Genomic DNA, 15,236 nt, shown 5'->3' on the forward strand with positions numbered 1-15,236 from the left:
CACACACGTACACAAACGCACTATGCCCCAAAGGTATGGTAGTATGGTTACTAGTACATGATGAATAGATAGTGTGTATCATGTTTAGTACTTACAAAGTTTCACCATGTTTCAGTACAAACACGTACAGTATAGAGTGAAAAGAACCCTTTACTGTAAAAAAAGAATCATTTACATTTACATTAAGGCATGGGGTGTCTCGACTGCAGCAGCAAATATGGATTCAGCTGACTTGCTGAGAAATTCCTAAAATGCGTTTACCTGGTCTAAAGCGTCGCTGTACAGCGAAAACATTTTAAAATTGTTGCATTTAGTTTTTTTTGTACATAAACAGCAAGCATTGTTTTCTCAATACTTCAAGCTCAGAAAGGATTTTGAAACGATCCTGAAAAGCTGTAAGTCAAAAATCAATTTAAATTTCTCTCGCGCTCTCTCTCTCTCTCGGAAAAAAAAAGAAAGAAATTACAAAAGTTTGCATCAGACAGCAGGAAGGTATCTGATAGACTTGACAAATTTGAAAAGAAAAAAAATACCCTTCTGAGATTTATGAACATGTGTACGTATGTATATACATTAATGGTGGTGCTTAAATATGTACAGTTCCAGTCCGTATTTTTAATCCAGAATAGTCTCGGAGAATCCAAGATGTAACTACGTCAACCTTCAGACTTAATCACATACAGAATTATGGTCAATAAAAGCCAACTGTGCATGTATTTTCAGTACCACACCTGCTGCATGACGATTAAAGCTAGACGGCCTTTCGATTTCATAAAATCCGTGAAATTTAGTTCCCTCTGAAATTTGGTCATTGTGATGCATGTTTACTTTTGTAAATATCTTAAAAAAAAATATCAGGCCATTCTGTGTCTGGGAAGTTATTTAGTTTGAGGGGATTAAAGCAAATAATGTGCATGAAATCGTTCGCTTTGCGCAGTCAAGCAGACAGAGGAAGTCCGTGTGCGCATGCGCAGGTTTACCACTTTCTTCTTTATCTTTCAGGTATTATGGCAGCTGGCATCCAGTGTTGCATTACTGCCATCTACAGGTTTACCTTTGAGCGTGCACTGACAGTTCCGTCATTCTGTCGCTAAACGAACAGCTGATCACTCCGAGGTGCTCGCTGAGCGCCGATATTTATTAGTTTGGTCCTGCGTTTCCTTTCCTTCGTATATAACATAACGTCTTTTCTTCTCACTTTCTGTTACTGTCGTCGGTCTTTCATGTTTCATTCGCACACTCACGTCCAGGGCTTTGAACCGGTTCAAGGAATGAAAACGAAAACCGGGAACTTTTTCTATTTCACATGGAACAGAAACGAAACCAGAAACTTTATTATTTTTTATGTTCCGGAACAGAAACGCTTATTAAAAATAATGGTAACCGGTTAATACCGGTTTTTATTTCGTTCCTCAAAGTTTCCGTAGCCTACAAATAAAAAAGTCATTCTTCTCCTGCGCAAGTTTCTATGACCCGCTGGGGTTCACTTCCTGTGTGACGTTCGCTGACTGAATGGAGAGAGCGGGAGGGTGGACTACTATCACGTCTCCACATCTTAAATAAAAGGTAAATATTGCCGTCTATCGTTATTCAAAAACGTCAATTTCAAACACGATATCAATATATTTGTCCACGTTAATGAGAGGCTCGCGAACATTAAATGACATTAACCTCTGTTAGCCTATCAATGCATAGGGCCTGACTAGCCTTTGGTAACACACTAAACGAATTCTCTTTCATTTTTGGCACTTTTTCTGTTTGTGTAGATGGGAAGACATACTGAGAATCCAAATCGCCAACATTTGAAATAATAATTGTTTTGAATTATTTCTTGTCTTATTTAATGAAGGTTGTAATAGAATTAGCCTACATTTGGCTTAAGCTGGATGAGACAGAGACATAATTTTATAGCCATTTGTTAAACAGCTGACAGGGAACGTAATTAACCGTTCCGGGAACGAAATTTTTTTGTTCTAACCGGTTCGGGAACGTCTATTTAATGGTGGAACCCAAAACCGGAAACGTTAAAATTCCGTTTCTGTTCGGAACGAACCAATAGGAAAAAAATTCTGGTTCAAAGCCCTGCTCACGTCCTCCATTTTTCTCTCCTGTTTCAAATTTGTATCCCACAATGCCTTGCGCAAACGGGGAATGCCCACCATGTGATGCATGACGTACGGTAGTATCTTGAATTGGGTCATGGTGAAGCAGGAAAAAATAGCGGAAAATTTAGGGCCACGTGGCTCTAAATTCATTAATTGTTCTTTTAGGGAAAAAAGTAATACAATTGGAAGTCTGTGATTTGAATTCAGTATCTTTCGGTCCACTAAAAAAAAAAATTAAATTGGGTGTCAGGGAAAATTGTTTTTATGACCTAAACATGAAAAATCCCAAAGGCAGTCTACCTTTAAGCATTTCCCATAAACTAACTTTTTAAGAGATCTGTGGAATTGCATGTATTCATAGACAGTGACTGAAATCTCGGTTTAGCACATTTACACATCACTAGCACAATATCAGTCATAACAACAACATTTGGTTTCTGTTATAATCACAGAGCCCTAACCAAAAGAACAGCTCTAACAAAGAATTTCTTTTTTTATATACAGATGATGTACATATTACTGATTAAAAAAAAAAAGGCGACCTTGCGAGAAGGTTGCATCTTCTACCACCTATGTTTCATGATATACTCAGGAAGGAGATAAGTGTGTTTGAATGAAGTCTCTTGGAACTAAATATTTATGTAATAACATAGCTGGTACGTCTCATCGATTTCAAACAAATGAAGAAATGGAACAAACTATATTTTGAAAGAAAGGTGGGGTTTTTTTTTGGTGGATTCTCCATCATGGTTGGACATCCAGTCCAATTGTATACGTGCACATGCCTGACCAGTTTCTTTGACAAATTATATGTCACAGTCTTCGCACCACACCAAGATCTCTACAAAACTGTACTTTGGAATTGGTATCTCCGATAACTCCACCATTATTCTTCAAAAGGATCTCCAACTGAATCTTTAACTCCATCCAGATTATCAGTTTCTCAAATTTAGCTCATGATAATCGTTTTATACATTTCTAAAACATTGGGAAAAAGGATGAAGACTGAGTACAAGTCTGTCTTTCTGTATTCTACCACCCTAAGAGATTCAGGGCTGATTTTTTTAAAAAATGTTGCTCGGTATGTTACTTATCCCTGATTGTTTTTTTCAACCATGCTATCACACATACCGTACTATGATGACTAACAGTTCCTCAGGAAGTGTTCCTGAGGGTGGATTTGAGGCAAGCTCCCCGTGTATCCATTATCATGGTATAAACCTGGAATTGTGGCAGCCATCCATCGAGTACAGAACCTGTAAAGTACTCTGAACCACTTGAGGTTGGGGGGGGGTCCTCCATAGAGGAGTTTCTCTATCTACAGTAGATACAGTACTACTGTGTAGTTTAACGTTACAATCGAGGCACCTTGGAACTACTTGATTTTCAACCTCCGTGAATTTTGAGCTACTAAAAGAAAAAAAACAACAACACACAAATATGTCCATGTTTGTCTTTTGTTAGCAAGCCATCTAACTGCAATTGTTAAAGAAATTGTCAGTGTTAAAGACTTAAGTTAATATATCTGTATGTTGATTGCTCTAAAGCAAATACTTAGATTTATTCTATCCACGTTCACTGGATATGAGCAATCGCATGCTCTGATTGGCTACTTTACTACTAGGCTATCATGTCATATACCATGAGTAGAGAAAAAAAAAATGGTGGAGCGTGTTGCTGAACCAACCGAGGATGAAATAAAAACTCTACTCGAAAACAAAACCCCCAAAAATACAAAATTGTTTTTCTCAGTGCTTGTTGAAAGCATGCCATCTCCAAGCACCGTGTCCTTGTAATGTCACATCTATAATCCTGATAACAGATTTGTAATGTAATATTAGATATTATACTGTCCACATTCACTAGATATGAGCAATCACGCACTCTGATTGGCTACTCTACTACTAGGATAATCAGCTCATATACTGTGAGTAGAGAAAAACAAAATGGTGGCACGCATATGTTATCAAGTATTTAAAAGAAACAGAAATAGCTAATATACTAGTGCATCTCAAAAAAATTAGAATATTGTGAAAAAGTTCAATATTTTCCATCAGTTATTTAAGAAAGTGAAAATGTTACATATTATAGACTCAGTACACATAAACTAAAATGTTTCAGGCGTTTTTCTATTTTAATTTTAATCAGTATGGCATACAGTACAAAAACATAAAAAAAACCCATCTCAAAATATTAGAATATTTCATTTTGAGTTTGAGTAAAACAGTATGAACATAGTGTATCTCTCGGTCTAGTTCAGTACACACAACGACAATCATGGGGAAGACTGCTGACTTGTCTGTTGTCCAGAAGATGATCACTGATGCCCTCCACAAGGAGGGTAAGCCACAAAAGGTCATTGCTGAAAAGGGTGGCTGGAAAAGGTGCACAAGCAACAGGGATGGCCGCAGTCTTGAGAGGATTGTCAAGAAAAGTTGATTCAAGAACTTGGGAGAGCTTCACAAGGAGTGGACCGAGGCTGGTGTCAGTGTATCAAGACCCATCACGAACAGACATCTTCAAGAAAGGGGATACAACTTTTGCATTCCTAATATCAAGCTACTCCTGAGCCAGAGACAATGTCAGAAGTGTCTTATCTGGGCGAAGGAGAGAAAGAAATGGACTGTTGCTCAGTGGTCCAAAGTCCTCTTTTCAGATGAAAGTACATTTTGCATTTAATTTGGAAATCACGGTTCTAGAGTCTGGAGGAAGAGTGGAGAGGCACAGAATCCAAGGTGTTTGAAGCCCAGTGTGAAGCTTCCACAGTCTGTGATGATTTGGGGGTGCCATGTCATCTGCTGGTGTTGGTCCACTGTATGTTATCAAGTCCAAAGTCAACACAGCCATCTACCAGGAGACTTTAGAGCACTTCATGCTTCCATCTGCTGACGAGCTTTTTGGAGATGCTGATTTCCTTTTCCAGCAGGACTTAGCACCTACCCATAGTACCAAAACTACTACCAAATGGTTTGCTGACCATGATATTACTGTGTTTGATTGGCCAGCCAACTTGCCTGACCTGAACCCCATCAAGAATCTATGGGGTATTGTCAAGAGGAAGATAAGAAACACCCGACCCAAAAATACAGATACGCTGAAGGCCACTATCAAAGCAACCTGGGCTTCAATAACACCTCAGCAGTGCCACAGACTGATCCCCTCCATGCCACACCGCATTGATACAGTAATTCATGGTAAAGGAGCCCCAACCAAGTATTGAGTGTATAAATGAATATACTTTTCAGAAGTTGGACATTTCTGTATTGTAAATCCTTTTTTGATTGATCTTAGGGAATATTCTAATAATTTGAGATACTGGATTTCTGATTTTCATGAGCTATAAGCCATAATCATCAAAATTAAAACAAAAAAGGCTTTAAATATTTCACTTTACATGTAATGAATATAGAATATATGAAAGTTTACCTTTCTGAATTAAATTATGAAAAAAAAGGAACTTTTTCATGGTATTCTAATTTTTTGAGATGCATTAGTATATAGTCCCCCCTCCCAATATTTCCTGTTCCACACTCTAGGCCAGTTGGTGGCAGTAATGCACCTTCAATTTGGTTTGCCAACTGCCAAAAAAACCCGAAAGAAGAAGGAGAAGAAGAAGAAAATGGCAGAGCATGTTGCTGAACCAACCGAGGACAAAATAAAAACTCTGAAAACAAAACCCCCAAAAATACAAAAAAAAGCAACAAAATATGGAAGAAAAGTATTTGATGGTAAAAACGTATCTTTTTTAACATTTTTCAAGAATTATCATCATAGCATTTTTCACAAATACTCTTATTTCGCCGGTTTGTTTACCTTCTAAGCGGAAATGATTTTGTCGGACGTTTTGTATAACATTTTCATTTATTGAATTTGCAAAAAATAAAAATACTCCGTTTCTCAAAATCCAGTGAATGTGGATAGGATAAAACAGTTATTCTCTCAATCTTGTCGTACATGGCTTATAGCCGACTCGGTGCTACGTGCTTCATTAGCTGTCAGCTCATGTACGACTCGATTTCATGGAATAACTGTTAAATATACAAACAGTATAACTCAACTGAAGGTAAGAAGTACTACTTTGTTTACCTTTCATTCTGTGAGCAGCTATGCTGATTTGACGTGACTTGCTGAACTTGGGGTTAACGAGACCATCCGAAGTTGGCCAGTAAGAATTCATTGTTGAGTGGCATTTTCTTTGTTTTTTTGAGAGGAAAGATCAACTTTTGAGAGAGCTTAGTCAACTAGGAGGCAAAATAGAGCAACAAACTCAGTAACATTAGCTCATGACAAAATGTATGAACGATATATATCCTCATTATTATGCTCAAAGGCCGACAATGTAACCATGTCTCTTTCAAAAAAAGAGGATGTTTCACAACAGGAGGAGGAGGTTAATATTTCTACAATCACAAACAAAAATGTCCTCCTGGACATACGATTAAAATGTAATGTTTGGCACCCCTTCCATGGAGGAACTCCTTCTATAGGCTCGAGATGTTGAAACATGCTTGCAGGGGGATGCTATTGTATGTGTTCGCCAAAGCCACATCTGGTTTGCCTTGCAGATACAAGCAATCAAGCCCAGATGTTGGATCACAGATCAGTTATAGCTTAAAGTGATCAAGTCCAAAAGCTAGTCAGAGATAACCAACATTGGAACAACAGAATTCAAACTTCAGCTTGGGACAGATAGGTAAGGTAAGTCCAGTGTAATGTTTCCTGAATTTATCACCGGTACCTAGAATCTCAGAAAAGGCATTCGACTTGGTTTAGATTCTTGGCACAAACTAGTTCTAACCATTGTATGGAAAAAAAAACCACCATGTATCTTGACGTTACTTTCCAAAAATTGAAGTATTATTGATGTAAACAAAGTTTGTGCTGGTGCCTACCACCTTGATTTCTTGAAAGGTGTCATGCCATTCGCAAGACAATCTCTAATCATTCATCCTCTGAAGGTCTGAAGTAATAAAATATTTCACATACTGAATTTGATCTCACAGATACTGCAAAGGTTGTGTTATTGCAGTAGAACATATTTACAGATATTTATGCATGAAGATCCCAGCGTGTACCATTAAGAAGATTTCTGCACCATTCGGACTCCATTTTGCCAACTATATACAATGTCTTGCAAAAGTATTCATCCCCCTTTGTGTTTGTCCTGTTTTGTTGCATTACAAGCTGGAATTAAAATGGATTTTTTTTTGGGGGGGGGGATTAGTACCATTTGATTTACACAACATGCCTACCACTTTAAAGGTGCAAATTGTTGTTTTATTGTGACACAAACAATAATTAAGATGAAAAAACAGAAATCAAGAGTGTGCATACCGTAGGTATTCACCCCCCCCCCCCCCCCAAAAAAAGTCAATACTTTGTAGAGCTACCTTTTGCTGCAATTACAGCTGCAAGTCTCTTGGTGTATGTCTCTATTAGCTTAGCACATCTAGCCACTGGGATTTTTGCCCATTCCTCAAGCCAAAACTGCTCCAACTCCTTCAAGTTAGATGGGTTGCATTGATGTACAGCAATCTTCAAGTTATGCCACAGATTCTCAATTGGATTGAGGTCTGGGCTTTGATGAGGCCATTCCAAGACATTTAAATGTTTCCCTTTAAACCACTCCAGTGTAGCTTTAGCAGTATGTTTAGGGTCATTGTCCTGCTGGAACACGAACCTTCATCCCAGTCTCAAACCTCTGGCTGACTCAAACAGGTTTTCCTCCAGAATTGCCCTGTATTTAGTGGCATCCATCTTTCCTTCAGTCCTGACCAGTTTTCCTGTCCCTGCAGATGAAAAACATCCCCACAGCATGATGCTGCCACCACCATGCTTCACTGTAGAAATTGTGTTCTCAGGGTGTTGGGTTTGTGCCACACATGATGGCCAAAAAGATCAATTTTAGTCTCATCTGACCAGAGAATCTTCTTCCATGTGTTTGGAGAGTCTGCTACATGCTATTGGGCAAACTCCAAACATATTTTCTTAAACAATGACTTTTTTCTGGCCACTCTTCCATAAAACCCCGTCCACTCTGTGGAGTGCACGGCTTAAAGTGGTCCTATGGACAGATACTCCCATCTCCGCTGTGGATCTTTGCAGCTCCTTCAGTGTTATCTTTGGTGTCTTTGTTGCATCTCTGATTAATGCCCTCCTTGTCTGGTCTGTGAATTTTGGTGAGCAGCCTTCTCTTGTCAGGTTTGTAGTGGTGCCATATTCTTTCCATTTTGCTATAATGGATTTAATGGTGCTCCATGGGATATTCAAAGTTTGGGATTTTTTTTTTTTAATAACCCAACCCTGATCTATACTTCTTCACAACTTTGTCTCTGACCTGTTTGGAGGCTCCTTGGTTTTCAGGGTCCTTCCAGAACACATTGATTTATACAGACAACATGTGACAGATCATGTGATACTTTGATTGCACACAGGTGGATCTTAATCAATCAAATAATTCTGTAACTTATGAAGTGAATTGGTTGGACCAGCTCTTATTTAGGGGTTTCATATGAAAGAGGGTGAATACCTATGCACACTCTAGATTTCTCCTTCTTTTCATCTTAATTACCTTGCCCAGGACGGAGTCCACCAGGGGGCGAGATATTGTTTTCGGTGGGGTTTCTTTGTTTGTTTGTTTATGATGTTACTGTAAAACGGCTGGACCAATCTTCACGAAACTTCTATCCATCTATCCAATAGGATCGATGGGCATCGGTTTCAAATAGAATTTCCAACATTTTGGGGGTCATCCGGTCAAGGTCAAGGTTTTTGTAGTTACTGCTTCATATAGAGGCGGTAGCCACTATGTCATCGTGCTGTACGAATGTAAGAGTGTAACAATCGTGCAGTACGGTTTGTTCTGATTGGCTGAGAGCAGCAGAGAATCAGAATCAGAGCCATGTTTACTGGCCAAGTATGTTCACACACAAGGTCAAAATCAAGGTCAAGGTCACCAAAAAGGTCAAAATCATTTTTTCATGATATCTTCCTTCATATTCATCACAAGTGCTACCGGGCGAGGTTTGTTTTACCTGGCAACACTTGTTATTGTTTGTGTCACAATAAAAACAATGTGCACCTTTAAAGCGGTAGGCATGTTGTGTAAATCAAATGGTGCTAACCCGCCAAAAATCCATTTTCAGGTCAGCCACAATCAGATGTACCTACTTGTTTGAGATCATGTAACACTATGTAACAGCCTTCTATTTATGTTTATTAAACTATTTCATATGTTGTAATGGTAGACTATCATTGCCAGTGTATGACGTTTCAAAGCCAGATCATAATTTACCACCACTGAATCCATGTTTCAGTTTTTTTTTATCAGACAAACTCTTCATATTGCACATTTTCACCATGTAACGCATGTTCATTTGATTTAATACCCCAGAATGCATCATTGCTGCTTAAACTTGGCAATAATTTGTCAAACACTAACTCGTCTCGTCTCGTCTTCTTCCGCTTATCCAGGACCGGGTCGCGGAGGCAGCAGTCTAAGCATGGAAGCCCAAACTTCCCTTTCCCCAGACACCTCGGCCAGCTCCTCGGGAAGAACACCGAGGCGTTCCCAGGCCAGCCGAGAGACATAGTCCCTCCAGCGTGTCCTGGGTCTTCCCCGGGGCCTCCTCCCGGGGGGACATGCCTGGAACACCTCCCCAGGGAGGCGTCCAGGAGGCATCCGAAAAAGATGCCCGAGCCACCTCAGCTGGTTCATCAAAAAACCCCTATGGAGAAAAAATCCAGGACCGTGACGTCGCCCGGTAGGACGCAGCCAGGGCCCCACCCTGTAGCCAGGCCCGGGGTTGGGGCTCGTATGCGAGCGCTTGGTGGCCGGGCCTTTGCCCATGGGGCCCGGCCGGGCTCAGCCCGAAGAGGTGACGTGGGCCCGACCTCCTGTGGGTTCACCACCCACAGAGGTAGCAGTAGGGGTTTGGTGCAGTGTGGATTGGGTGGCAGTCGAAGGCAGGGGCCTCGACGACCTGATCCCCGGACACAGCGGCTGGCTGTTGGGACATGGAATGTCAAACACTAACTGTTTTAGTAAATCAGCAGATTTTTGAGGAACAAATTGACAGCTGAATCACGGAATTCCGATAAAAATGAAATCTTTCACAATAGTTTTGTCAATGGGGGGTGCTGAACCTAATTTGTTTTCTTTGTCACTGCAAAGTTGAAAATGGCCTGAGAAATCTTATTTAATGCATTTTAATAAACACTTCAAATTAAATACAGACATTTTATGTAGTATGTGATATGATTTGATACAAAAACCTTGTTGCTGGGGGCATATGTTTGCAAAATTCACACGCCAAAGATTTTGCGTGTCATTTCCATTGTTTTCTGTAGTGTCCGTAACGGTCTTGCTGTAACAGAATGCTGCAGAATTTTTTTACCATTTTTGGTGATTATGACCTGTTGGCCTCATGTAGGGCTCTAGTTACATATTCATACGTCTTTAGTTGTTATATTAATAGATATATTTGCAATATGTAGTGTCCGTAACGGGTGTAGTGTCCGTAACGTTATGTGTAACATTGTTCAACAAGTATATAAGCTATGTAATCTTTGATGGAAAGGACAACCAACTGTCAATTAATTAAGGAACTAGTATAATAAGCCGATACTATGGATAAAATGTTTTGTGAGCCCAATAATTGGAGCTTTAATAGTGTTGTGAAATTTTGTGTTTCTCTGTCTAATATCGGGGTCCCTGATAATGTGTCACATAACTAGAAGACCCAGCAAATATATGTAACTATACTCAATTGTAACATTCGACAGGGCACTTTATGGCATAACAGTTCGTTGCCCCATCAACATTTGCTTTTGAGGTGTTTTAAGTGGATCTATCCCGTTATATCTTTTAATGTAGTGTCCGTAAGGCTGCTGGGCCATAGAAGGTTCACGCTGCACGCTGCATGCTGCATGCTACACGCTACACGTTCACGTGAAGAACCGGACCCTGGGCCATTAAACTTCATGCTTGGATGTTCACGTGTTGCGTCTGTTCTACTTTGACCGAGTAATACAACAATAACCAACAATATGGACTCTTCGGATGACGACGATTGCCTCATTCTCCTTTTACTGAGACAGAGGAAGAGAAAAAGGAACAGAATTTGGAGCCGAGAACACTTCCTTCTGAGAGAAACCCGTGGTGAATTTCACCGAACATTCTATAATCTGCTTGACAATCCTGATGAAGAACTATTTTTCAATTATACCATTCAATTATATTTTTTCTGAAGTTTTCCCCTGAAAGCATAGAGTTATCTCCCTAGACCCGTTCTGATTGGCTGGCGCGGCGGTGACCGCATGCATTGACTGGAATTTCCATCTTCACGCCTAGAAAAAAGTGTGCATGTTCATTTCATGCTTCACGCGTGAAGTGTGCAGCGTGCAGCGTGCACGCCGTTCTATGGCCCAGAGCAAGTCATGCTACGTTTGTCCACTTTTCTTTACACGCGTGTAGCGTGTAGTGTGCAGCATGCAGCGTGCAGCGTGAACCTTCTATGGCCCAGCAGCCTAAGGCAGCTGGGCCATAGAAGGTTCACGCTGCACGCTGCATGCTGCACGCTACACGCTACACGTTCACGTGAAGAACCGGACCCTGGGCCATTAAACTTCATGCTTGGATGTTCACGTGTTGCGTCTGTTCTACTTTGACCGAGTAACCAACAATATGGACTCTTCGGATGACGACGATTGCCTCATTCTGCTTTTACTGAGACAGAGGAAGAGAAAAAGGAACAGAATTTGGAGCCGAGAACACTTCCTTCTGAGAGAAACCCGTGGTGAATTTCACCGAACATTCTATAATCTGCTTGACAATCCCGATGAAGAACTATTTTTCAATTATACCATTCAATTATATTTTTTCTGAAGTTTTCCCCTGAAAGCATAGAGTTATCTCCCTAGACCCGTTCTGATTGGCTGGCGCGGCGGTGACCGCATGCATTGACTGGAATTTCCATCTTCACGCCTAGAAAAAAGTGTGCATGTTCATTTCTCGCTTCACGCGTGAAGTGTGCAGCGTGCAACGTGAACGCCGTTCTATGGCCCAGAGCAAGTCATGCTACGTTTGTCCACTTTTCTTTACACGCGTGTAGCGTGTAGCGTGCAGCATGCAGCGTGAACCTTCTATGGCCCAGCTGCCTAACGTCAACAACCTAGCAGAATGGGGCATGTATAAAATGAGGTATATTTTCAAAACGGAAAGAGAATGCTACATGAAATTTTAGGTATGGGACCCCAATATGTTCAAGCCCATAATATCACAGTTTTGACCATTTTGGGTAACCTTGGGTTTTTTGTTATTTTGGAACCTATAAGGTCCATCTGATCTTGGCTGACCCGTTTAATTCCAGCTCGTAATGCGACAAAACAGGACAAACACCAAGGGGGATGAATACTTTTGCAAGACACTGTAACGATATAGCATTCCTTGCCCCACTTTGACATAGACAATTTCTATGATTATTAGGAATAACAGAAAAAAGTAATGTAATAAATAACTAAAAATTAGATCATCCATTCTTTCTCTTTTAACGACTAGCCATGCAGATAAATCAGCATCATAAGCAGATCAGTTGTTGAGAATTAAAACCCGAATGGTTCTATTCGAAACTACTTAACACGCATCATGCTTACAGTATCTTCATCTTTTACAGGTTCAAGTGAAGCAATGTAAACAGCATCCTATTTAAAAGCCTGGTGTAACTTAGTGGCATTTCACATTCCGTAAACTGGTTTTCTTCTCAGTGTTTAGTGCATACACTCATACAAGGATAATGTGTTTTCAGATTTTTGCTTGCGTTATATTCTACATTCTATTGTTACTTCAGAGCTCTAAAACGTAATTAGTACTTGAAATGACTACAATATAATCATTATGTGCTCTCTACGACAGACAGTAATACTGTTTGCAAATACATTCGAATAAAAATGGCCTAGTCATGGGCCTGCCCATGAGCCTATTGTGTAAATATCATATATTATCATTCTGAGAGTGTGTGACGTGCAGTGAGTTCACAAAATAAAGCAAGACTGATCCCTCAATTCATGGAGATCTGCCCCCTTGCAGAGTTTAGTTCATATAATAATCGAACACTGCATCGATGTTGTGGTTCTGACGAGTAGCAAAATATTAGATTTTAGGGGTGTTCACACGGCACATATTTGCATCGAAGCTGCACCGATGTATTTTGTTGCGATATATCTTACACCGGTGTAAATTTTGTGGAGCGTTCACACGTCACAAACCTGCTTACTAGAGAGAAGCGTGTTAGCACCGGTGCAGCCCCACTGGCGTTCACACGGCAGTTTTTGCGACCGTGCTATACGATAGTAATAATGCAGAAATGAAATATGCGCATGCGTGAAAATGTACTTCCTTTTCCCGGTTGTCATGGCATCACCAAGCGCCGGGAAAACAACGTGGATGAAGACACCAGTGTTGCCAGATACTGCTGACGTTTTCCAGCCCAAAATATGTTCAAATCCGCCAAAATGCACTTAAAACCGCCCAATCTGGCAACACTGGAAGACACGCAGTTCTGTTGTTGTTGATATTCGCCATTTTGGAAGCACAAAATACCAGGATGCAAATTATGCAATGCCCGTATGTAATCAACTCTCCTCACGCGTAGCGAGTCTACCCCTGTAGCGTTCAGACGTCCCATTTTATATCGGTGCTGCCCCGCAAACTAGCATTTATTCCGGAGTAAATTTCTTAAACCACCTCCCGAGCAGGGTTAGATTTGCACCGGTTTAAGCAGCTTTCAGGGACGACACCGGTATAACTTTGTACCGTGTGAACGCTCTACCGGGGCAGCCCCGGTGCTACACCGGAGTAAAAGTTGCCGTGTGAACACCCCTTTTGATGCGATATCGTAGGCAGGGTCTAAACTTTTGCAGAAGGATAGCTCTCAAGAAGAAGGGTCAGCATTCTTAAAATAAAGCTTTCATGAGTTTACCTTGGTTAAGACTCTAATAAGTGCCCACACTTGGTGTTGAGACTCCATTAAGTCTGACTTGGAGTTATTCTTGGAGTTCAGATCTTTGAGGTCTTAGGTTTTTGTAATTACAAACAATGGTGAGATTATATATATATATATTTTTTTTCTTTTTTTTCAATCAGCCGATCATTCTGAATAATGTTGAAGAATGGGTTGTGTGCAAGGCTGGTATCGCCTTCAACCTCCAATTCTGCGAGCAACAAAATGAGAGAGGGTCCAAATATGGCGAAGAAAAAAATGACAGCCCTTTTCTGAATGATCGTCATAAAAAAAAAAAAAGTGAAAATGAGAAACAATGCGCCGTCAAAGTGACAGTCAGGGGCCATTCGGACACGATTAACATTCCGCAAGAGCAGGATGAATCAATACATCATTTGATGCCAGACAACTCCGTTGTGCCACTGGGAAAGGCTAATGTAACAATTTGCATGTTCGTCCATGCAGCAAATCACCATGGTACTGGTGAATTATTGGTAGAAAGACAAAAAAAATTCTTAAATCCTGCTCTAAAAGCAAGGTCTGCCATTTTGCTGGGTTGTTTTCAAGTGATTTCGTAGCAGAAAAGTAATTTGATGCATGTTAACATGGTTGTCACACTGAGCACTTTTTTTATCTGCTGGGTCTTATCCGAGTGTGTGTGAACAGCCAAGGGATCAAAGTTTCACGAAAAACAAAAACAGTCCTGTAGGCTCTGGCTCACCTTCCTGTATTTTTTTTCCCCATGTATTGATTCCTGCTCCTGTAGTTAGAAGATGTCACCTGTATGTTTTTGGCAAAATGGTTGTCACTGCTGATGTGTGCATTTCCACCAGTTCAGTACAGCCTTCAACCTCGATGAATCACATGATAGCGGAGGACCCAGGAGAAGACGGAGAGTTGGAAGAGGGTGACGATGGAAGATTCCAGAAGAGCCACTTGCGCTTACACTGGCGTTTCTGGTACAGGTAGTCCTCTTTCTCACGCTCTTTGCGTGCTCGCTGGTAATGATCGTCTTCCTTGAGGTACCACACCGGAGGCCAGCGATGCTTCTCAAAGTATTCTTGGTTCTCTGAAAAGGCACAAGAGAACCTTTCCTTCAAAATCCTATGCGAGACTGGACGCAAACCATTGA

The 15,236-nt window shown here is 40.6% G+C and overlaps 1 protein-coding gene across 2 annotated transcripts in view; it reads right to left on the bottom strand.

The window, feature by feature from the left end:
• Window positions 1-11,699: 11,699 nt before the first annotated feature.
• LOC132892867 (rho-related BTB domain-containing protein 2-like) overlaps window positions 11,700-15,236 on the bottom strand; it is a 29,665-nt gene continuing 26,128 nt past the window's right edge. For both annotated transcript variants that reach the window (XM_060931330.1, XM_060931331.1), the window contains exon 10: window positions 11,700-15,173. In XM_060931330.1, the coding sequence (XP_060787313.1) occupies window positions 14,965-15,173 (209 nt within the window). In that variant the 3' untranslated portion in view covers window positions 11,700-14,964. The remainder of the gene's footprint in view (window positions 15,174-15,236) is intronic.

The sequence above is a fragment of the Neoarius graeffei genome, chromosome 10 (assembly GCF_027579695.1).
Source record: "Neoarius graeffei isolate fNeoGra1 chromosome 10, fNeoGra1.pri, whole genome shotgun sequence".
Taxonomy (NCBI): domain Eukaryota; kingdom Metazoa; phylum Chordata; class Actinopteri; order Siluriformes; family Ariidae; genus Neoarius; species Neoarius graeffei.